At 35.5% G+C, this 22,905-nt stretch overlaps 1 protein-coding gene across 4 annotated transcripts in view; it reads right to left on the bottom strand.

Annotated features, from left to right (window-relative positions):
- ROCK1 (Rho associated coiled-coil containing protein kinase 1) overlaps nt 1-22,905 on the bottom strand; it is a 145,878-nt gene that overhangs the window by 96,274 nt on the left and 26,699 nt on the right. For 3 of the 4 annotated variants that reach the window (XM_055323997.1, XM_055323998.1, XM_055323999.1), the window contains exon 2: nt 10,509-10,590. The exons of the other annotated variant lie outside the window; for it this stretch is intronic. In XM_055323997.1, the coding sequence (XP_055179972.1) occupies nt 10,509-10,590 (82 nt within the window). The remainder of the gene's footprint in view (nt 1-10,508; nt 10,591-22,905) is intronic. 4 annotated transcript variants of the gene reach the window in all.

Here is a 22,905-nt window from a genome sequence, read left to right as displayed (position 1 = left end):
ATGACATGTCATGTTAAGCTTAAATCAAATTTTCATATAATAAAAAAGTATGCTTATTCACACTCTATGATAATCTATTGATCTTCGTGTCCTTCAAGAAAGTACTATTTTAATACTTCAGTATACAGTTCAAGAATTAATCCCAATATATTTTCACTTACAACCCTGTCCCCACCTCCTAGAAATAGAAATACTATTCACTGTTCAGGTGCTAGTTACCAAACTATGCAAGCCATTTATATACTTAATAATGCAAAAAAATCAAACTTGCCAAAACCTTACTACATTTCAGTGCTTTCTGGCTCGAGTATGTCCCACATTAATGTAGACTCCTATGTGTACCTTAAATATTTAACTGTGAAGGTTTTTTTTTTTTTAAGAGCTATTTCTTTATTTGAGAGCAAGAGCAAAAGAGAGAGTGCGAGCACATGCACAAGCATCCACAGGAGGGGGGAGGGGAAGAGGCAGAGAATCTCAACCTGACTTTCTGCTGAGGGTGAAGCCCAACACAGGGATTGATTACATGACCCTAGATTGTGAGCTGAGCTGAAACCAAGATTCAGACTCAACTGTGCCACCCAGGCACCCCGAAATTTATCCTTTTACAATGTAGAACAGTATGTATAGGTAGTACATAAAATCTGTCTTCAGAATTGTTGCTCCTCAGAATTCCTGAGAAGTACAGACCTCTAACTACATCAAACTTTATATTCCAAGTAGGTGACAACTATTTTTAATTTTACTAGAGATAATGTAATATTCATCTTCACTATTACAGTATGTAATAAGACCACTTTTTCTTAGGAGAAAGTGGTCACAAACATTAAAATTAGGGTTTTTCTACAAACATCACATAAAATCTTGTGATGTTTTGTTTGAATTATTATTATGACCTTAAAGTGAGAAAAAGTTTTCCCTTTTCTATTGAGCAATTTCTACTTTTTGTGTAAGTCTACAAGGAGCTAAGGCAAACACAGTCAAGTTGCTTTTACTTTCTTGGATGAACAATGGATTCTTTGATGATATCAACAGAATATGCTGAAGTGAAAATAATTTATTTCTCCTTCACATTTTTTAACACAAGATAACTGCTTACTGATTTTAATCACCAACCAATGAATAGCTAAAGATAACAGTAACATTCAACAATCATAATAATCATTGAATAAGTAATAAGGTTCCATGATTTTACAAATTTTAAAAGTACGGAGAAGTATTTTGTTTTGAAACCTGCCGGAGTAACAACATATTAAAACTTCAAGACAGTGGAAAGAAGAAAAAACTTTCTAATGACCATTACTGTCTGTTTACAAGTAAATAAATATCTAAATAAATGTTTGCAATTCATGAAAACTCATTTTGGGAAGGAGACTAAGTAAGTAACCACTAGAGAAAAGGTTAAATTCCATTTTATGAAACATTAAAATATTGTATGATTGGTTACCAAATGTAATTACTTGGAAAAATAAACAAAAACTTTAGATGTAACCCTTTTACAATGATAAAAGTAATGTAATCTTTTAATAGAATGATTTAATATGATGATACAATGATTTACCCTTTAAAATGATAAAAGGAACTTTGGAAAGAAATTTACTTTCTATCTCAACCAAAATTATTTTGTTCTTTCAAGTGCAGCTTATTCGTTGATTTATCTGTATGCTTGTTCTTGATTTGATTATTTTACATGGCGGCTATCTTTCTAGAAATCACTATTCTACGACAGTTTAACAATAACCAAATATCATCAACTCTAGGCTAGTAATTACATCTGCAAGAAGAAGATATAAGGCCCAAGGCCTAAGGTGTAACTTAACAGCTTATTTTGAACAAAAGACCAGCAGCAAATACAGCAAAATGTTAACTACTGATTTAACTGTGATCATGGATACACAGATATGTGTTACGTCAATTCATCTGAAATATGTGGTAATAAAAAACAATTTAAAATGACAATGATCATATCCAAATTCTACTAACAAAAGAATACTTTGTAGATCATCGTTACATCCCAAACAAGTCAGCATCTAACCTCTAATATATTTAACAAATATTTAATGTGTACCTAATATTTAGCCAGGTTTTGCAATACAAATACAAGTGCCCCTGGTCTCATGACACTTCCATTCTAGTGATAAGGGAGGAAGGAGAAAAGGAATGGATACCAAACAAATAATCACACAAATAACTATGATCAGTGCACAAGATGCCATGAAAGCACATACCCAGTGGTAGTATATCTGACTTAAGCTCAAGGGGCTAGGAAACTAAAGTAAATGCTTATTTGAAATTGAAAGGTGATTCCTTTAAGTTAGATGGGGTTAGAAGGAATTTTAGAAAGAGGGAAACTTCTAAAAGTATTGTGGAGAAGGTATCAAAGCACTTTCTAACAAGAAAGAGTAAGTCATATGGCGGAGGTATAAGGAAACAAAAGAGTAGCAGTACAGATAAGAATGTAAGTTGAAAGGTCATACAGCAGACTGTATGAAAAGTTGGGAGTGAGATTTGACTTAAGCAATTTGCAGTTAAAAAAAAGAATCCTCAGGATCCCTGGGTGGCACAGCGGTTTGGCGCCTGCCTTTGGCCCAGGGCGCGAACCTGGAGACCCAGGATCGAATCCCACGTCGGGCTCCCGGTGCATGGAGCCTGCTTCTCCCTCTGCCTGTGTCTCTGCCTCTCTCTCTCTCTATGACTATCGTAAATAAATTAAAAAAAAAAAAAAAAAAAAGAATCCTCAGGACGCCTGGGTGGCTCAGGGTTGAGGGGCTGAGGTTGAGATCTGCCTTTGGCCCAGGGCGTGATCCTGGAGTCCCGGGATCGAGTCCCATGTCAGGCTCCCTGCATGGAGCCTGCTTCTCCCTCTGCCTATGTCTCTGCCTCTCTCTGTGTGTCTCTCATGAACAAATAAATAAAATCTTTGAAAAAAAAAAGAATCCTCTGGCAGCAATGTACTAACTGTACAAGGAAAAGCAGATAAACTGAGACTAGACAGAAGACTTACTGAGATCAGTCAAGTGAGAAGATGAAACCTGAACAAGAATAGTTGTAACAGAAAACAAAGTTCAAGCCTCTGTCTAAAGACTGCTGCCGACCAAAATCTACATTCTTGGGTCTTTTCTTCAGTTAATAATAAGATCATTTGCTTATCTTTAATTTTCTGGCAGCTCCACTATTCTCCAAAGGTTTCCTAAAGATCCTCAACACATCAATCAGCATGTTCATTCAATATTCTAGGTATAATCTGCCTAGATCTGGGAATGTAAAATAATTTGAAGAGCTCAAATTTTCTTTTCCCCTGAACTTCAATTCCTTTAAGTTTTTAAAAATGAGAAAAATGAAAACAAAAGTCTTATTTTTATTAAGTAGTTCTTTTTCATCCCATTCATTAATCCAAAAGCCCCAACATACTATTTTGGTCTTTTCTGCCACTTGTCCTCCTTACCCCTTCCCACTCATCAACAACCAAGTTCAACTTATACAAAATTCCTGTTTATTCAGCTACCATACTTTTAGATGGCTCTCTGACTTAACAAATGCTATTCCTTCTCTGTCTGAATCATTCTTCCTTAATTAAGACATCTAAGCTGGGGGTACCCAGGTGGCTCAGTTGGTTGGGTGGCAGGCTCTTGGTTTGGCTCGGCTCCTGATCTCATGGGTTATGGGACTGAGCCCCAAGTGGGACTCTGGGCTCAGCAGCCTTGAAGATTCTCTCCCTCTGCCCCTCCCCCCATTCATGTGTGTACTCTAAAATGCATAAATCTTAAAAAAAAAAAACAAACAAACAAACTAGCCTGGTCCTTTATTTCTTTATTTTTTTTAGATTTTATTTATTTATTCATGAAAGACACAGACAGAGAGGGAGAGGCAAAGACATAGGCAGAGGGAGAAGCAGGCTTCATGCAGGGAGCCCAATGCGGTACTTGATCCTGGGACTCCAGGATCACGCCCTGGGCCGAAGGCAGGTGCTAAACTGCTGAGCCACCCAGGGATCCCCTAGCCTGGTCCTTTAAGACTCAATTCAAATATTATTTTCCTTCATAAGCCTTTTTTTTACTACCTCAAGATCTGTGTATCATTACATTCTCTAAAAGTTCAATTATAAAAGTATATATATGTAAAAGTTACTGTTTGCTCCTGTATTTTCCTTCATAAGATGGTAAGATCTACAGTTTTAAAGAAAAACACTGTCAGGGTACCTGGGTGGCTCAGTGTTTGAGCATCTGCCTTCAGCTCTGGTCATGATCCCAGGGTCCTAGGATCAAGTCCTGCATTAGGCTCCCCAGAGGGAGCCTGCTTCTCCCTCTGCCTATGTTTCTGCCTCTCTCTCTGTATCTCTCATGAATAAATAAAATCTTAAAAAAAAAGAAAAGAAAAGAAAAACACTGTCTTATTCTTCAAGTCTTTATTGACTAGACATTCAAAAAGTTTTTCAAGAATAAATGGTCTCTCAGAGGTGCCTGGGTGGCTCAGTCGGTTAGGTGTCCAACTGTTGGTTTCCACTCTGGTCATGATCTTAGAGTTGAGGAATTGAGCCCCACTTTGGGATCCATAATGAGTGTAGAGCCTGGATGAAATTCTCCCTCTCTTCTGCCCCTCTCCATGCCCTCCACCCCCAATTCGTGCTGATATAGATAGATAGATAGATAGATAGATAGATAGATAGATAGATAAATGGTATTATGTAGTAAATGTATCACTTTCTCATACATCTTCAACCCATTACTTTAAACAGAGAAGGATGAGTGGGGGAAATTACTTTTGTTGTCTTAAGAACTTTTCACAAATCTTGGCTCATCACACAGCCTTTTGGCCTAACCCAATTTTTATAGATTTATGCTACTCTTTCACATTTATCTCTGGATATGTACTCATACTTGATATGGTTATTCATATCCTTTCCAATCTGGGCTAAGAATTTCTGTGGAATTACCCTGGTTTCTTGAGCTAATAAAACTTTCTTATATTTACCCCTTTTTGAAATCCATCCTTCACCTGGAATCACTATTAATAGAATTTATCTTTTCAATAAATTTGATTAAATTTCCTAAGCTTGGAGCACACACCTGACTCTGCCCAGCATTTCTTTCCTTCATTAATATAGTCTTAGGCAATAATTCTCAACTGAGAGCAATTTTGATGCCCAGAGGACATTTGGCATTCTTGAGACCTTTTTGGTTGCCACAACTGAGGGATGGAGAAGAGTATGGTATTGGCATCTAAAAGGTAGAGGCCAGGGATGCTACTAAATATACTACAATGCAAAGGACAGTCCCTCCTCACAACAGAGTTATCTGACCCAAAATGTCAACAGTGCCACTTTTGAGAAAACTTTGTCTAAAATGAACTGAATGCTTTGTCTCAAGGTCTCTGTCATATCCCAAATGCTAACCAGTTCAGGCTTTTTGATTACAATTAAACTCAGAACAGCTATTACTCCAATTTTCTTAATAAATAAATTACTGGCAAAGCAAATAAAGAGTTTGTCAACTGTTCTATATGCTTTTATAAGTACACAGCTGCTAGACCATCACTCCCAAACCTAATATGACACCTTTGTAATCTCTAAGGAATGCTATAGTATGCTACCATAAAATATCATTTCTGGGTTTGTTTGTTATCCAAACAAATGCTCTCTACCATATATTTACTCTCAAGTTTATGGAATTTTTCACACAATGCTCTTCCCTCCATTATCTTCTTTTAGACTGGTTAGATTTGTTTAGTAAGTTTGCTTTTTTACTAACATATTATGACTCTTGTACCCAAAATCTCAGTGACACTGATAACAGTTTATAAACATACACAGTCATAATCACTGTTCCCAAATTCTCCTTTTCTTCTTCCAATGTACTCCCTCAAACATGTCTTCTAAAATGTGACTAACTCCCACCATTTTATCTGGATCTCTAATGCCTACTTAAAATTCACCTTAAAATCTTTACTAGTTATATTAGGATGATAAGCATTTCCTTTGTAGTTCTAATTATTCAGGCATCATACACCAGAGTCCAGAAAAGCAAATCTTTATATTTAGTTATTCGGTTAAATGGTCACAGATTCTCATTTCTCTTTCAATCTGTAAACATTCTTCAACATGAGATGAAAATTAACAACTTGTAATATTGCTAGGCCTAAAGTTTAAAATACTTCAAACTGCTATACTTTTTTTTTTTAAGGTTTTATTTATTTATTCATGAGAGACACAGAGAGAAGCAGAGACACAGGCAGAAGGAGGAGAAGCAGTCCATGCAGGAGCCCGATGCAGTATTCGATCCCAGAACTCCAGGATCACATCCTGAGCCAAAGGCAGATGCTCAACCGCTGAGTCATCCAGGCGCCCCCAAACTGCTATATTTTAAAGGTGTTATACTCAAGGGAGAGTTCAGCTGCATTACTAAAGAGAAAGATATTATCCCATATTCCAGGTATATCCCTTAGATCACTACATCTATCTGTCTGCAAAAAGCAATTTGAAGCAAGCATTCACCTTCAGTAAAAAACTTTCATATACTTACTAATAAAAGCTATATGTTTTCATATAACTTAAGCAGAATAAAAAAAATCCTATCATTCTATGAAGATCTATTATTCTGTGTGAAGTATTAACATAAACATAATTTGAGTTGAAGGGAAATGTTACATCATATAAACTGAATCATACAGTATATACCCTTTTGTGCCTGGCTTTTTCCACTTACTACAGTGCTTTTGACATGTACTGATATTGTTGCACCTATCAGTTAATTACTCTTTTTTACTGTTACGTATTCCATTAAATGTATCACAATTTGTTTAGCCACTTACCGACTAATGGGCATGTAAACTTCCAGTTTACAGCAATTTCGAATAAAACCACCTTAAACATTCTCATGGAGGTCTTTGTTGTAGACACATGCTTTTTGTTTCGCTTGGATAAATACCCAGAAGTGGGATTCCTGGGTCATAAGGTAAATGCACGTGTAACTTTATAAGGAAAACACCAAACTGTTTTCCAGAGTGCTTTACCATTTTATAAACCACCCAGCAATGTGCCAGAGTTCAGTTGCTCCACAGTTTCACATATATCTGATGTTGTTAGTTTTTAAAAAATTTAGTTATTATAAAAATGTGTAATGGTATCTCACTGTGGTCATAATTTGAAACTACTGAATGACAACTACACATGCTGCATATTGGCCAACTGTGCATCTTCTTTGAAGAAACGTATGTTCAAATCACTTGTTCATTTTTAAATTGGGTTAGCTTTTTATTGTTGACTTGTAAGACTTACATATTTTAGATACCAATTCTTTATCAGGTATATGATACGCTAGCATTTTCTCCCATTCACTCTCAATAGTGTCCTTTGAAGCATAAAAGTTTTTAATTTTGATGATGTTCATTTTATTTTTCTTTTGTTGCTTGTTCTTTAGGTATTATATTTAAGAAAGTGACTAATTTTGAGATCACGAAGATTTATGCCAACATTTTCTTCTAAGAGTTTTATAGTTTGGTCCTTCCATTCTTAATTAATTTTGTATATGGTGTAAGGTAGGGATTCAACTTCATTCCTTCATATATGAATATCCAATTGTCTGAGCACCATTTGTTGAAAAGACTATTCTTTTCCCTTTCACATGTTTTGCAATTATTTTCTCTCAGTCTATGAATCACAATTTTCATTTTCCTAGCAGTACTTTCTGAAAAGAAAAAGTTTCAAATTTGATGAAGTCTAATCTATCTTCTCTTAAAAGTGGTTTGTGTTATCTGTGTCCCATCTAAGAAAGTCTTGCCCAACCAGTCAAAAATATTTTCTGTGTTTTCTTCTAGAAGTGCTATTGTACCTCCTTAGTCTTTGAAAAATTTTGAATCACCTTTTGTATACAGTGTGCGAAGTAAGGTTCAAATTCTGAATTACCGGGATCCCTGGGTGGCGCAGTGGTTTAGTGCCTGTCTTTGGCCCAGGGCACGATCCTGGAGACCCAGGATCGAATCCCACGTCGGGCTCCCGGTGCATGGAGCCTGCTTCTCCCTCTGCCTATGTCTCTGCCTCTCTCTCTCTCTCATTCTGTGTGACTATCATAAATAAATAAAAATTAAAAAAAAATTAAAAAAAAAAACAAATTCTGAATTACCATGTTACCTTTGTTGAAAATAAGCTGACCATGTACATATGGGTCCATTTCTGAATTCTCTATTTTGTTCCATTTATGTATATTTCTTTTTTCATTAATATTATACTGTCTTGATCTTGAAAATCATATAGTGTTAGTTTGCCAGCTCTGCTCTTACTTTCCAAAATTACTTTGGCTATTACAGATTCTCCACATTTTTATATGAATTTTAGAATTGCCACTTTATACAAAAAATAAACTTGCTTAGGTTCTGAGAATACATGGATTCCATTTATAAGTTAATATAGGGACTCTTAATATTTTATTACTTAATTGTCCAATCCATGAACACTGAATATTTATTCTTTTATTTTTAGGTCTTCTGTAATTTCTCAGTAATATTATATAGTTTTCAATATATAAGTCTTATACATATTTTGTCAAATTTATTCCTAAATTTGTCATGTTTTTGCTTCTATTGTAAATGATGCTATATTTGTTACATCAACTTCAAATTGGTTATTACTAATATATAGAGATACAATTGCTTTTTACATATTAATCTTCTAATTCGCATTCTTGTTGAACTTAATTAGTTCTTGTAAGCTTTTCTGGTATAATCTTGAGATTTCTGTATATACAAAAGCATGCTGTCTGAATAAAAAAATTTTTACTTCTTCCTTTTTAATCCATATAATTTTTCTTTATTTTACCTTACTGTACTATCTAGAACTTCCAAGACAATTATGGATGAAAGTGGTAATAAAAGAAGACAGACTTGCCTTTTCCCGATATTAGGGGGAAAGCATTTAGTACTACACAATAAATACAATCTAACTGTAGGTTTTTTGTAGATTCTCTTTATTACAGGAAGTTTTGTTCAATTCCTAGTATGTAGAGGCATATTTTTTAGTCAAAAATAGATACTAAATTGTATCAATGCTTTTTTCTATCTCCTGAGATGATATTATGGATTTTTTTAATATGTTAATATGGTAAGTTACACTAGTTGATTTTTGAACCGTGAACTAACTTTATAATGCAATCCTGGTATAAACCCTCCTTTGTCACAATTTTTACATAATGCTAGATATAATTTACTAAAATTTTGTTATGTTACTCTCTATACTTTGCACCAATTTAAAAACTAGACTAAACTATATAGGTTTGTCAGTTAAAAGTTTACTTTAGGCTTTATACTTTCATTTTATTTTACTTATTTCTAATTGTGGCTATTGATATTTCTATTTACAAAATGTATATAAAGCCATATTCATATTATGAAAACAGTAATGTTGCATAGTAAAATGAGTAACAAACTAAAAAGCAAGTGTTTCAAAACTTGCTAGCCTGCTTTACAAAATCACACAGCCTCTCCTTGCCTCCCACCAAATAAGAAATGGTCATGACTCTCCACCTTTTTAGTTCTTTTGCTCTATTTTTAAGTTGGTTGGTAAACAAATATAAACAGTAATAAAATTTTCCTGTAATTTCAGTAAGATGTGAGAAACTAATAAAATTTATAGTTAAAAAGTTCCCAATTCAGGCGCTGGCACCAATTCCAAAGTAAAATTAGGATGAATAAATATTTTTATAAAAAGCAAAGAAACTTAAAAAAAAATTGACAGGTAAAATTCTGAGGCAAGATTTCAAACTGTAAAAATGATAAATACAACAAAGTAAAAAGATTTAACTACTTAAAAAAATACTTTTCTAACAAAACATATGTAACCAAAATTGAAGGATAACATTAAAACCATCCCAACCCAATGTATCACTATGAAGGATTGAGGAATGGAAATAAAGAAATGGAATGGGAAAGATTTTATGATCTAAATTTTATTATCATTTTTTAAAGAGTAAAAGTTTGAAACTATCTTAATAAATTCTTTAAGCAAATATTAAGTGATAAAATCTAAGTATCAAAATATAAAAAGTTTTAGAAAAGAAAATCCGTAAAACCTTAATATAAGCCAGCCTTTATGGAGAAAATTCTCATTATCTCAGGGATAGTGGGCTTTTCACATGCAATCTGTTCTTACCTGCAGGTTATTAAAATACAATAACTAATAACTTACAAAATAATAATTTACAAAAGAAAAATAGAAGATAAATACAATACTACTGAAATTCAATGTGCATGTGTGTATATTATTATTTAACATACTTATTTTAGCCATTTATTTCTCATTTCCTTTTCTGCGAAATATTTTATAAAACATTCTCCTGCTAGGGACTCAAATTAATAAACTAATTAATAAAGTTTCTTTCCTATTTCCTGCTCATTTTATGTAGGATTTTTGGATAAAATAACCAAAGAGTAGACAGAAGAAAAAAAAGAGGGCCTTGAATGATCTAAGTGAAGATTTTGTTCAGTATACAGTCTGTCATTAACCTCCACAAAAAATTACTTACATCTGCTTAAAAAGTTGTCAATATTTTTGTTTTTTCTTAAGGCAGGAAAATCCAAATCATATACCAAAGCATCCAATCCATCCTAAACAAATAAACAAACAAACAGTTAGTTTTTTGGATCATACTATGAACACTTTCCCTTTTTAGGAGTAAAGAATAAAACACATTGCTTTAACATTTAATTTGTCCTCTCCTATTTCTTGCATTCATTTAACACCTTCTACAAGGTTACATGGGTGCCAGGAAAAGAGAAAATTTGTTTGTATTTATTTCATATAGATTTTTCACCTTCTAAGTCACCCAGTCTGAGAAGCAGCAAAACCACCACAGTTTGGCTACACATGACTTCAACTCATGCCCTTCCCCTCCTAAGGGCATGAAATGTTACTTTCCTTCTGCCTGACTACTACATTTATCCTTATTTTACAGACACTCAGCAAAAACAAATGTCCTGTATTTGTGACTATAAATATTTTAAAAGGTAGTAGCTAAACGTTAGTTTCTAAAATGTGATGTTTAGTATAAAATAAATTCTGCATTTAGATGATACATTTTTAATTACAAAAACACACTGGGTTTTCAGAAAGGTTCTTTCTTCCTTTGAAGTACTTTATAAAGCAACCATTAGTAAAGGACAAACATGGGCTTTTACTTTTTAAGTAGATTTTTAAATTTTATCTTAGTAAGGAGAGGGCAACATGAAGGTGTACCTAATAGTGTTGAAGTAGGAATGGGTCTATTCAGTTTATATCCTGTCTTGTGGCAGAAGCAGGAGAAACATTCAGATAATCCCAAGTAATCTTCATTTTTTATTTAGCTGGGGAAATTTAGTAGAGCCCAAAAATAAAAACAGAAGCAGCAGAGAAAGATGCACCTTCTGCAGACCCTGTACAGTCATGTTCACCAAAGGGTGAAGGAAAAATTAAAGCCGGAGGATATACTTTATACTTTGTGTTAAGCCACAAGTGTGATCACTCAGCTATTTTAGAATACAAGTACTTAAAATATTTCCCTAGGAAGCCAAAAAGCAGAGTCAAATTTAAACAGGCTTTAAAATATACCATTGCAGTTGGAAAGTGAACATGGAAAAACAGGTAATAACACCAATACTGCTGACTGCTTGAAGAGACCAACCCACCTAATACTGACTTTTCAAAATTTACAATTTGTGCAGCTCTGAAGAAAAAGCTCCTCCATTTCCTACTGAAAATTTATCTATCTTTAAGACACATTTCCTAGAGTCTTCTAAGCAATCTGAATATTTATGGTAATTCTTTTTACAGAAAAAGAGATGAGAACCTTTCTATGAAAATACGATTTTTAGGAAGACCAGCTAATGCTTGGTCTATTCTAAATTGGAAAACCGAACCAATAAATATGTGAATTCACCATTTTCTAGGTAAAGATAAATAAGATGTTTTTTTAAAAAAGACCTTTAGATTCTTTAAGGCAGAAACCACAGTTAATCTCTCATTTTTTTCCAAAGCACCTTGCAGACAGAATGACTGAACAAGTAGACATAAAATGTACACTAAGCCAGTGATTTTTATGCTTACCAGCAATGGCATTACATTATTCAAGAAATATTTTTCTTAAATTAGATATTAAGTTTCATGCATCGAGTCACTCCCCAAAATTAGACTACAGAGTAGTCCAAGTACTACCGACGACACAAGAAAAATTTTAGGCAAAACTTGGTTTGGTACCTTAAAGTTGTCTGGAGAATAATCTCAGCATATTATTATATTTTATAATAACTATTATTTTAAGAGTTCCTGGTAACCATCTACTTCTAAACACACTTGCAAATTTTAAAAGATTCAGAACTAGATTATAATAGCTTAAACTGTTTTCTAATATCAAATAAAACATTAAAAAGTAAAAAGTATGTACATTATATTTTACTCTTATGCTCTCTTTGGCAAATATATTGAAAATAACTGCTTCCAATCTTAGTCCACATAAATTTCTTTTTTTTTACTTATTAAATGTTAGGCACAAAACCACCTCAAAAGTTACTTTGTTGAACAACTTCATCAAATAGCAATGAGAAATATTGACTTGTCCCAATACTAGCTAGCTAGCTGTATCAAAATCAAAATGCTAACTCTTTTAGTTTTGTATAAACGTAACATGACCATGTTAAAAACATGATTGAAAAAATCTTGAATCTCTTAAAAGTGAAGTTATGAACTGAGAATAAATGTCTATTTAAATTCAAGATGTACTGTCCAAAAATTAATAGAAAACCACAAGTCATTCTTCTAATTATAACTAGAAAGGACACTGGTTAGGACTCAAACTTGTTTTCTCTATTATACCCCTACTCTCTCTTCTGTTGACCTTCCTTAAACTACCTATAAAAACTAACTGTTCCCCTTATCTTTGAACTATTTTTTTTACTTCAGTCGTCAAGCTAGGTTTCAAATGCCTTGAGTAAGCTAAGCCCCAGACCTGGGCATCACATTTTACTCACAATATAGTATAAGACTGCTGGCTCTCTTAACTTGACCATTATTTCCCCCTTTCTCCTTCCTTATTTAACTGTGATTTTGTTCAAGCCACCCAACTTCCTCAATGAGACTATCAGCTTCTAAGGTGTGGGAAGACCTTCCTCAGCTTCAGGAAGTTGTTTCTAAATATAGTCCAATCTAAACCAACTATGGTGGCCCATTACTCTTGCCAGCGTTCACTTTAAGTGCAGGAACATGGTAATAATATGTCACATAAGACATGAGGGAAAACCTACAGAAGGATTCTGGGGTAAGTTTCTTCTCTCTCAAAAGTGATACATAGAAAAAATATCTTCCTTTCAAGAGAAACTGCCATGTCTGCATGCGACACCTAAAACAACAGTGGCCAACTTGTAACCTCAAAGAAGCTGGTAAAAACAACCAAACACACTGAGTATAATAAAGCCAGGAATGGAAGGAACCTGGGTCCCTGCTGATGTTTGTTCAACCACTGAATTAACCTACTCTGGAGTCACTCTACCCATGCCTGAGATCGTGAACTGTCTGATCAACTGCACTGGCATTTTCTGTATCTTATAACTTAAAGCATCTGAAATACACAGCAAGGGCTCATTCAATAGTACGGATGTGGCAAGATGGGGCTGACAAAAATTTGGTAAATGTTGTTTGTATAACTGGACAGAACTTTGGAGATGAATGATTTTTGAGTCATGCTTAATAATAAAATGAACTCCAGATGGGTCAAAAGAATTCACCATGAAGATGTAAAGTGAAAGCATTTTAAAGAAAAAAAAAACATACTATATTTGCATGTAACTCTGGGAGGACAAGTCAACCTTCCTGAGGTTTTCTCTTTTGTAAAATGGGGATAATAACTACCTACAACTCACAACGGATTTGTGAGAATTAAATGAGTGAAGTATGTAAAATGACCCTAAATCGTCTCACTTCCTTTCTTTCCTTTATTCTCTGATATTTGAAAGTTTTACAAATTATTCTCACTACTGCTATTAATGACACAAAGAGAAAAAAAAGACACTTTAGTCATGTGGTCATAAAACTCTAAAAGTAAATCTTAGATCACTATGTAATAAAACTCTTCTCCAATACAGTAATCCCCATTTAAGATTTTCTTTTTTAACATAGGAAATCTTACTTTTGCTTGGCCACAGAATTCAACCATACATTTGTTAATGGAAAAGTAGATGCCTCCATTAATTGTATACAGTGAGAAAGTGTCTGAACTTATAACTACACACTTTTAATTTTATAGTAGTATGAGCTGGTGTATGGCTTTTCAGGATCATCCATAAGCAAAATTTATATACCCTTTATCAGAGAAAAAAGAAGAACAAGAAGGTATCTAGTGTTATCTAAAGCATATACAAAACAGAGGCCAAAGGGAGCAGGACACTGTAGTGGAAGAGAGGAACACAGGCTTCTACTTTCATGCAGTGGATAAGTTAAACAAGTAATGTCTATTTCCAACCATAAATTGGGGCAAGGAATTCTGACTTTTATTCAACACTCTAAGGATCTGTAAATAATGAATAAGACTTCCCCACTTCCGGAAAGCCGGGATGGCTCAGCGGTTGAGCGTCTCTGCCTTTGGCTCAGGACGTGATCCCATAGTTTCAGAATCGAGTTCCACATTGGGCTCCTGCATGGAGCCTACTTCTCCTCCCTCTGCCTGTGTCTCTCATGAATAAATAAATAAAATCTTAAAAAAAAAAAAAAAGACTTCCTCACTTCCTAAAGTCCATATTCTACTACCAGAAGTCAGGACCTTAAAGAAATGAACATTCCTCCAAGTGGAAAGACAATTTACAAAGAATAATAGACAAAGCATACAGATCTATTGTTCCTTCACTTAACTTTATTATTTAGGCATGAAGAAAAGCCACCCTCTACTTTCACAACATGCCCATCATTTAATTATCAATTTAAGAACTCAAGAGAAGAGGACACGTAATGTTAAGAAAGGAACCAATGTCAAAGAATTACAATAATTAAATTCTTTACTACTTCTAGTTGAACAATGATAGGAGACTAGTAACAGCAGTATATTTTGAAAGAAGCTAGTCACAGAAGAGAAGTGCTTTCATATAAACACATAAAGGAAGGCATAATTCAATACAAATATAACATTTTACAATATCTAAGGAACGAACATTTCACATTTCCTAAGAAGCACTGTTGTTATTGTGAGAAAAAGATCTCACAAAAGAGGCAGCAAGAAAAAACTATTCAACTAAACACTGTTACAAACTAGTCCTATGGATAATTTTGAATTATAAAAGATATCTATGTAAAATATCATTTAGGATCAAAATCTTTAGTAATAATACATTTGTTATAAGACAGGAGAATATCAGGCAAGAGGAAAGCAAGATATACTATGTGTAAAAACATTCATTTTTAAGTAAATTTCAGAATCTAACTGGTTACTAATCTAAACCTACATTTTTTTTTTTTGAAACTACCAAAAACACCATTAAAACTATGGTCTTTACTAAACCAGGGTCTCTGAAAACCAAACTATTTCTAAAACAGGCTACACTTGGTACTAAAAGACTGATGTCAAACCCTTTTTTTTTTTCTTAATTCCCTATGCTGTATTTTTTAGCTCTGTGATTTGTTTTATAACTGGAAATCTGTGCCTCTTAATCACCTTCATCTAATTCATCCTTTCCCCCAACCACTTCCCCTCTGGCAACCAATAGTTTGTTCTCTATATTTGAGTCTGTTTTTTCACTTACTTTGTTTTTCAGATTTCACATCCAAGTGAAATCATAGGTGTTTGTCTTTGACATATTTTGCTTAGTATCATGCCCTCTAAGTTCAACCATGTTGTCACACATGGCAAGATCTCATTCTTTTTAATGGCTGAGTAATGCACCAGTGTGTATGTGTATGTAGGAGAATCACATCTTCTTTACCTATTCATCCACCAATGGACACATAGGTTGCTTCCATATCATGCCTACTACAAGTAACGATGCAATAAACATAGGAGTAAATTTATCTTTTCAAAACTTTTTTCATTTTCTTTTTTAAGTAGGCTCCATGCCCAGCATGGAGCCCAACACGAGACTTGAATTTGACTCTGAGATCAAGACCTAAGTTGAGATCAAGAGTCAGATGCTCAACTGACTGTGCCACCCAGGTGACACTCATTTTCTTTAGGTAAATACCTCGTAGTAAAATTACTGGATCATATGGTAATTGAATTTTTAATTTTCTGAGGAATCTCCTTACTGCTTTCCACAGTGGCTGTGCCAATTTATACTCCTACCAACAGTGCAACAAGAGGGTTCTCTTTTCTCCACATCCTCACCAACACTTATTCTTTCTTGTTTATTTGAGACTAGCTATTCTGACTGGTGTGAGGTGATTCTCATTGGGGTTTTGCTTTGCATTTCCCTGATAATGACTTGATCATCTGCATGTCTTCTTTGGAAAAATATCTATTCTATCTATAGCTCCTTTGTAAATCAAATTTTTTTTTAACGTTCTTTATATACTCTGGATACTAACCCCTTATTGGATATATCATTTGCAAAATGTCTTCTCCCATTGACTAGCTTGCCTTTTTCTTTTGTTGATGGTTTCCTTTCTCCTGTGTGTGCGCGCACGCGTGCACATGCATGTGTAGTCTCAACAGTTTATTTTTACTTTTATTTTCCCTGCCTGAGGAGACATATCCATAAATATGCTGCAAAGGTCAATGTCCAAGAGATCACTGCCCATATTTTCTTTTAGGAGTTTTATAGTTTCAAATCTCACCTTTAGGTCTTTAATCCATTTTGAGTTCACTTTTGTGTAAAGTGTAAGGAAACAGTCCAGTTTAATTCTTTTGCATGTAACTGTCCAGTTTTCCCAGCAACATTTATTGAAAAGACTCTTTTCCCCATTGTATATTCTTTTTTTTTTTTTTTTTTATGATAGTCACAGAGAGAGAGAGAGGCAGAGACACAGGCAGAGGGAGAAGCAGGCTCCATGCACCGGGAGCCCGATGTGGGATTCGATCCCGGGTCTCCAGGATCGCACTCTGGGCCAAAGGCAGGCGCTAAACCTCTGCGCCACCCAGGGATCCCCTTCCCATTGTATATTCTTGCCTCCTCAGCTGTTGATTAATTGGCCATACAGACATGGCTTTACTTCTGAGTTCTCAATTTTGTTCCATTGATCTTTATATTTTTGTTCCAGTACCATATGTTTTGATTACTACAGCTTTGTAGTATGTATCTTACAATTTAGGATTATAACACCTCCAGCTTTGTCCTTCCTTAAGATTGTTGTGGTTAGGACAGCCTGGGTGGTTCAGCGGTTTAGCGCCACCTTCAGCCTAGGGCCTGATCCTGGGGACTCGGGATCAAGTCCTAGGTCTGGCTCCCTGCGTGGAGGGTGCTTCTCCCTCTGCCTCTGTGTGTGTCTCTCATGAATAAATAAATATATCTTTAAAAAAAAATAAATAAAATGGGTATATTTCTATCTCTTTACTACGTAAAGACATAAGGAATTTCTCAAAACTGAGCACTGATATGAAAATGAAAACAGAATTTCCTCAGGAAATTTTAACAACTTCTGATATTAAATATACTTAAGGGAACCCTGGGTGGCGCAGCGATTTAGCGCCTGCCTTTGGGCCAGGGCGCGATCCTGGAGATCTGGGATCGAGTTCCACGTCGGGCTCCCAGTGCATGGAGCCTGCTTCTCCCTCTGCCTATGTCTCTGCCTCTCTCTCTCTCTCTCTCTCTGTGTGTGTGACTATCATAAATAAATTTTTAAAAAAATAAAAAATTAAAAATAAATAAAATAAAATAAATATACTTAAAATCTGGGGATCCCTGGGTGTCTCAGTGGTTTAGTACCTGCCTTCGGCCCAGGGCATGATCCTGGAGTCCCAGGATCGAGTCCCACATCAGGCTCTCTGCATGTCGCCTGCTTCTCCCTCTGCCTGTGTCTCTGCCTCTCTCTCTGTGTGTGTCTCTCATGAATAAATAAATAAAATCTTAATATATATATATATATATATATATATATATATATATATATATATAAATACTTAAAATCTGTTTAATTAGTGTGACATTACAACATACATGCCAACGCTCCCTAGGACAATTACAGTACCAAAAAATTATGTATTCTAAATACTTAGTAAACATACAATGGCTCTTTCCAATCAGTCTTCAGCTATACCTTTCCAACCTCATTTTCTCTATATAGAAGTATCTAGGCTTGGGCCACAGTGTGCTGCAGCTACTCCCCAATAGGTCATGCTCATTCTACCCCACTGCCTTTACAATTGCCCTTTTCTTTGGCTGGAATGTGAACAGTACTTATATTCAAACTGCCTCAAATGTTGCTTATTTTGTGCTGCTTTCCCCCCAACACCCTGAGAAAATGTTAATAATGACCTCATATGTGCTCCCTATTACAGGAATTTGTTGTGTTGTTATTATTTATAGGTCTCCCTCCTCCTCTATAGTAAAACACAGATATAATAGTAATAATAATAAATACTTCCTGTATCTGAGAGTTCATTGGTTAGTAGAAAAGTAAATATTATAGGATCCTCAGTGTGATAACTAGCTACTACATGTACAGAGAAAGGACAGTTTAACCAAATTGGGTTTCAAGGAGGATATGAAATTTGAGCTGATCCTTAAAAACAGAATTTAGGAAGACTAAGATAGAGGCGGGCAAGGCAATCTAGGAAAGAGGAAAAGCAAGGAGAATTTGAGAGTAGAACACTCTGGTCCTAGAAGGGTGAGAAGAATGAGATGCAGCAGACAAAGCTGTGACGATGGGTTATACAATGTGCATTAAAGGTATAACATACCAGGCTAAGAATCTGATTATTTATCTTCTGATATCGATTTGGAACCACAGGAATTTTGGGAGGAAAAAGAGTGAGTGACATTACTAAAGCCTGGCAATGACAAAGATGATAAATTTGAACAGGAAGAGACGGGTACAGAAAAGAGCAATTAGGAGGATACTATGGTAATAAAAACACAAAATGGTAAAAGTCTAAATTAAATTGGAGCAACAAGGGAGAATGTGGGTGGCTCAGTTGGTTAAGTGTCTGCCTTTCGGCTCAGATACCAGAGTCCTGATATCTAGCCCCACAACAAGCTCCCCACTCAGTGGAGCCTGCTTCTCTCTCTCCCTCTGCCCCTCCTCCCTGCTAGTGTGCGCATGCACGCTCTCTCTCTCTCATATAAATAAATAAAATCTTTAAAAGTAAAATATAAAAAAATAAATTGGAGCAATAAGAAAGGGGCATGAGAAACAGGAGAACCTGATTAGTGACCAAAAGAGAGACAGGAAGGGTTAAGTATGATTATGTGATTAGAAAAATAATCATATATCTTCTATTTTAGGTGAGTAGCGATTTAATTAACCAAAGCAGATAATATATTTTGGAAAGATAAACGTTTTAGATGCTTAAATTTTAGGTCCCTATACCATTTTATGGATAATGAGATGGGAGTTGAAAATATGAGTGCGGGGATCCCTGGGTGGCTCAGTGGTTTAGCACCTGCCGTCAACCTGGGATATGAACCTGGTGTCCCCGGATTGAGTCCCACATCAGGCTTCCTATGTGGAGCCTGCTTCTCCCTCTGCCTGTGTCTCTGCCTCTCTCTCTCTCTCTCTCTCTCTCTCTGTGTGTCTCTCATGAATGAATGAATGAATGAATGAATGAATGAATAAAAAGAAAGAAAGAAAGAAAAGAAAGAAGGAAGGAAGGAAGGAAGGAAGGAAGGAAGGAAGGAAGGAAGGAAGGAAGGAAGGAAGGAAGGAAGGAAGAAAGAAAGAAAGAAAGAAAGAAAGAAAGAAAGAAAGAAAGAAAGAAAGAAAGAAAGAAAGAAAGAAAGAAAGAAAGAAAAAGAAAATAAATATGAGTGTGAGTTCAACAGAGTGACTGGACTGTGATACAGGTTTGTATATCGTGAGAACACCCTTAAACCCATGAAAATAGATGCAATTACCCAATGAGTATGGGATAGAAGAATAGGAAAAAAAACAAAACAAAACAGTGGGTTAGGAAGCTCCAAGCTCTCATTCCCTACTAAAACAAAACAGAACAGCAACAAAAAATCCCAGAAGCTCTCTGAACCAACTTTGCAGTAGCTTAGAAAAACAATCAAATGTTTAGAAAAGTCAAACAAAATGCCCAATTAAGTAAAAGCCATCTTCAAATGGTAGGATGTTTTGTGACATTTTTACTCACTCTTATCCCACTTCCTCCAAGTTGGGGCAAGCTAGTCTTAAGCAGGTAGCAGATTGGTTCCCACTTTCCCCTTCTTGAACCAGAGTAAAACCATATTGGTAAATTATTGTATATATCTGTTCCAAACTGTCTGGGAATTGCGTGAAAGACTAAAGCAAGGACTTCATCTGTTTTAGAACACTTAGAACGTAGGCAGAAAAAGCAGTGGGCATTGTTCATAAAAGCTGCAAAATAACTACAATACCCATAGACACCTGAGACCGAAGATTATAGTAGATATGTAAATTGACCATCTAGGCCCAGAAGAGAAACTGGATGAGACTCTGGAAAACTAAGATGAGCAGCCTGGGTGGCTCAGCGGTTTAGCGCCACTTTCAGCTTACAGTTGATAGAAAAATTAATTGAGGGGTACCTGGGTGGCTCACTCAGTTAAGCCTCTTACTGTTCATTTCAGCTCAGGTCATGATCTCAGGGTTGTTAGACTGAGCTCCACATGGGACTCCATGATGGGTATGGAGCCTACTCAAGATTTTCTCTCCCTCCCCACACCCCCCTTCCCTGCTTGCACATACACACACTCTCCCTTAAAAAAAAAAAAGTTAATGGAAAATGAACAAATAATGGCAAAAAGAAATGAAAAAGATTAGAAGCCTGCAGGATTAGAACCTAAACTTGATGGAATACTGGTAGGTAGAAGAGACACAGTTTTACAGAAGATAAATGATTAGGTGTGGGTCCAAGAAATGTTAGGGGATACAGAATGAAGATACAAATTTGAGACATCAACCTTGTAAGAAAAAGAAAAATATGTGTACATAAATGGTATCCTCTCAAAAGGACATGGAATCATATCCTAATCTAAAACACTTAATAGTCTCATGATCTTAGCAAGTTATTAGCCCCTCATAGCCTCAATGCTCGCATCTGTGAAGCAAAGATAACTAAAGTTACTAAACAGAGCTGTTAATAAGAACCTGATATATCCTAGTAAGTCACAGAAACATACTCGAGGATAATTTCGAAGAGGATTCTCCCCCCTATCACTTTATAGGTGTATAGGTATTGATGAACACAAGCAAGATTTTATCTTTGTACAAATAAATGAAAAAGTTCATATCATTTGATCTTGCTCTGGGAAAGAGTGTCTGTTGTTTTTCAAAGTACTCTTTTTCAAGTGATTGATTTTTTTTTTCCTCCAGGAAAAATAGTTGTCATATATTCTTTAGTTAGCAGTAGTATAACAACTTAAAAAAAATAGCTAATGTTATCTTCTTAAAGTTCCTATAAAAATTTTCGTTAAGACCACATTTTTTTAAATAGATGTCGTATATTCTTTAGTTGGCAGTAGTATAACAACCTTAAAAAAAATAGCTAATGTTATCTTCTTAAAGTTCCTATAAAAATTTTCATTAAGACCAGATTTTTCTTTTAAGTAGGCTCCATGCCCAGTATGGAGCCCAAAGCAGGGCTTGAATTCATGACCCTGAGATCAAGATTTGAGCTGGGAACAAGAGTTGGACACTTAACTGACTGCGCCACCCAGGCGCCCCATCTAGATCTATATCATAAGGGGAAAAACAAGGGCACCTGGATAGCTCAATCGGTTAAGCAGCCAACTCTTGGTTTTAGCTCAGTGCATGATCTCAGGGTTGTGGGATCAAGCCCCATGTTGGGCTTTGCACTTAGGGAGTTTGCTTGGATATTTTCTCTCTCATCTCCCTCTAATCCTCCCCCTGCTTGCACACTCATGCTCTAAAATAAATAAATGAATAAATCTTTAAAAGAAAAAATTAAGGGGAAAAAGAAACAGACTCAGAGACCTGTGGAATCGTAACAAAGATTTAACATTTGTATCACTGGAAGCCCAGAAGGAAAAAAGACAGAGAATATGACTAATAAGGAATAGAATAAATGATGCCTAAAAATTTCCTACATTTGGCAAAAGACATAAGCCTATATATTGAAGAAACTAACAAGACATATCCAAAGAAATCCAAACCAACAAAAAACTGTCAGCCTAAAATCCTATATCCAGCAGAAAGAAAAACCAAAGGGGAGGAGAAGACACAGGCTACCAGCTACGAGATGAACAAGTCATGGGGATAAAAGGTACAGCATAGGGAATGTAGTCAAATAAATGGTATTGTAACAGTACTGTATGATGAAAAGTGGTAGCTACACTTGTGGTGAGCTAACATATAGAGCTGTTGAATCATTTAGGCTATACATCTGAAATGAATGTAACATTGTGTGGTCAACTATACTTCAATTAATAAAATGCATTAAAAAAGATATTGTCAGGGGCGCCTGGGTGGCTCAGTCAGTTAAGCATCCAACTCTTGATTTCAGCTCAGGTCATGATCTTAGGATCCTGGGACTGAGCTCCATGTCGGGCTTATAGCAAGAAGTCTCTCTCTCTCCCTCTTCCTTTCCCTCTGCCCCCCTCACCAGCTTGCACACACTCATGTACACACACACTCAAAAATAAATTAAAATCTTTTTAAAAAAGAAAAAAAACGGGTACCTGGGTGGCTCGGGGCGGGGGGGGGGTGGTGGTTATGTGTCTGCCTTCGGCTCAGGTTGTTTCCCAGGGTCCTGGAATTAAGCCCCAGGTAGCGGTCCCTGCTCAACAGGGAGCCTGCTTCTCCCTCTCCCCTCTGCCCCCTACCCCACTTCTTGT

Source organism: Nyctereutes procyonoides, unplaced genomic scaffold (genome assembly GCF_905146905.1).
Source record: "Nyctereutes procyonoides isolate TBG_1078 unplaced genomic scaffold, NYPRO_anot_genome, whole genome shotgun sequence".
In the NCBI taxonomy this organism is placed as follows: domain Eukaryota; kingdom Metazoa; phylum Chordata; class Mammalia; order Carnivora; family Canidae; genus Nyctereutes; species Nyctereutes procyonoides.
Note: the sequence above shows the minus strand (reverse complement) of the source record. Positions and strands in the feature narration are given on the sequence as shown.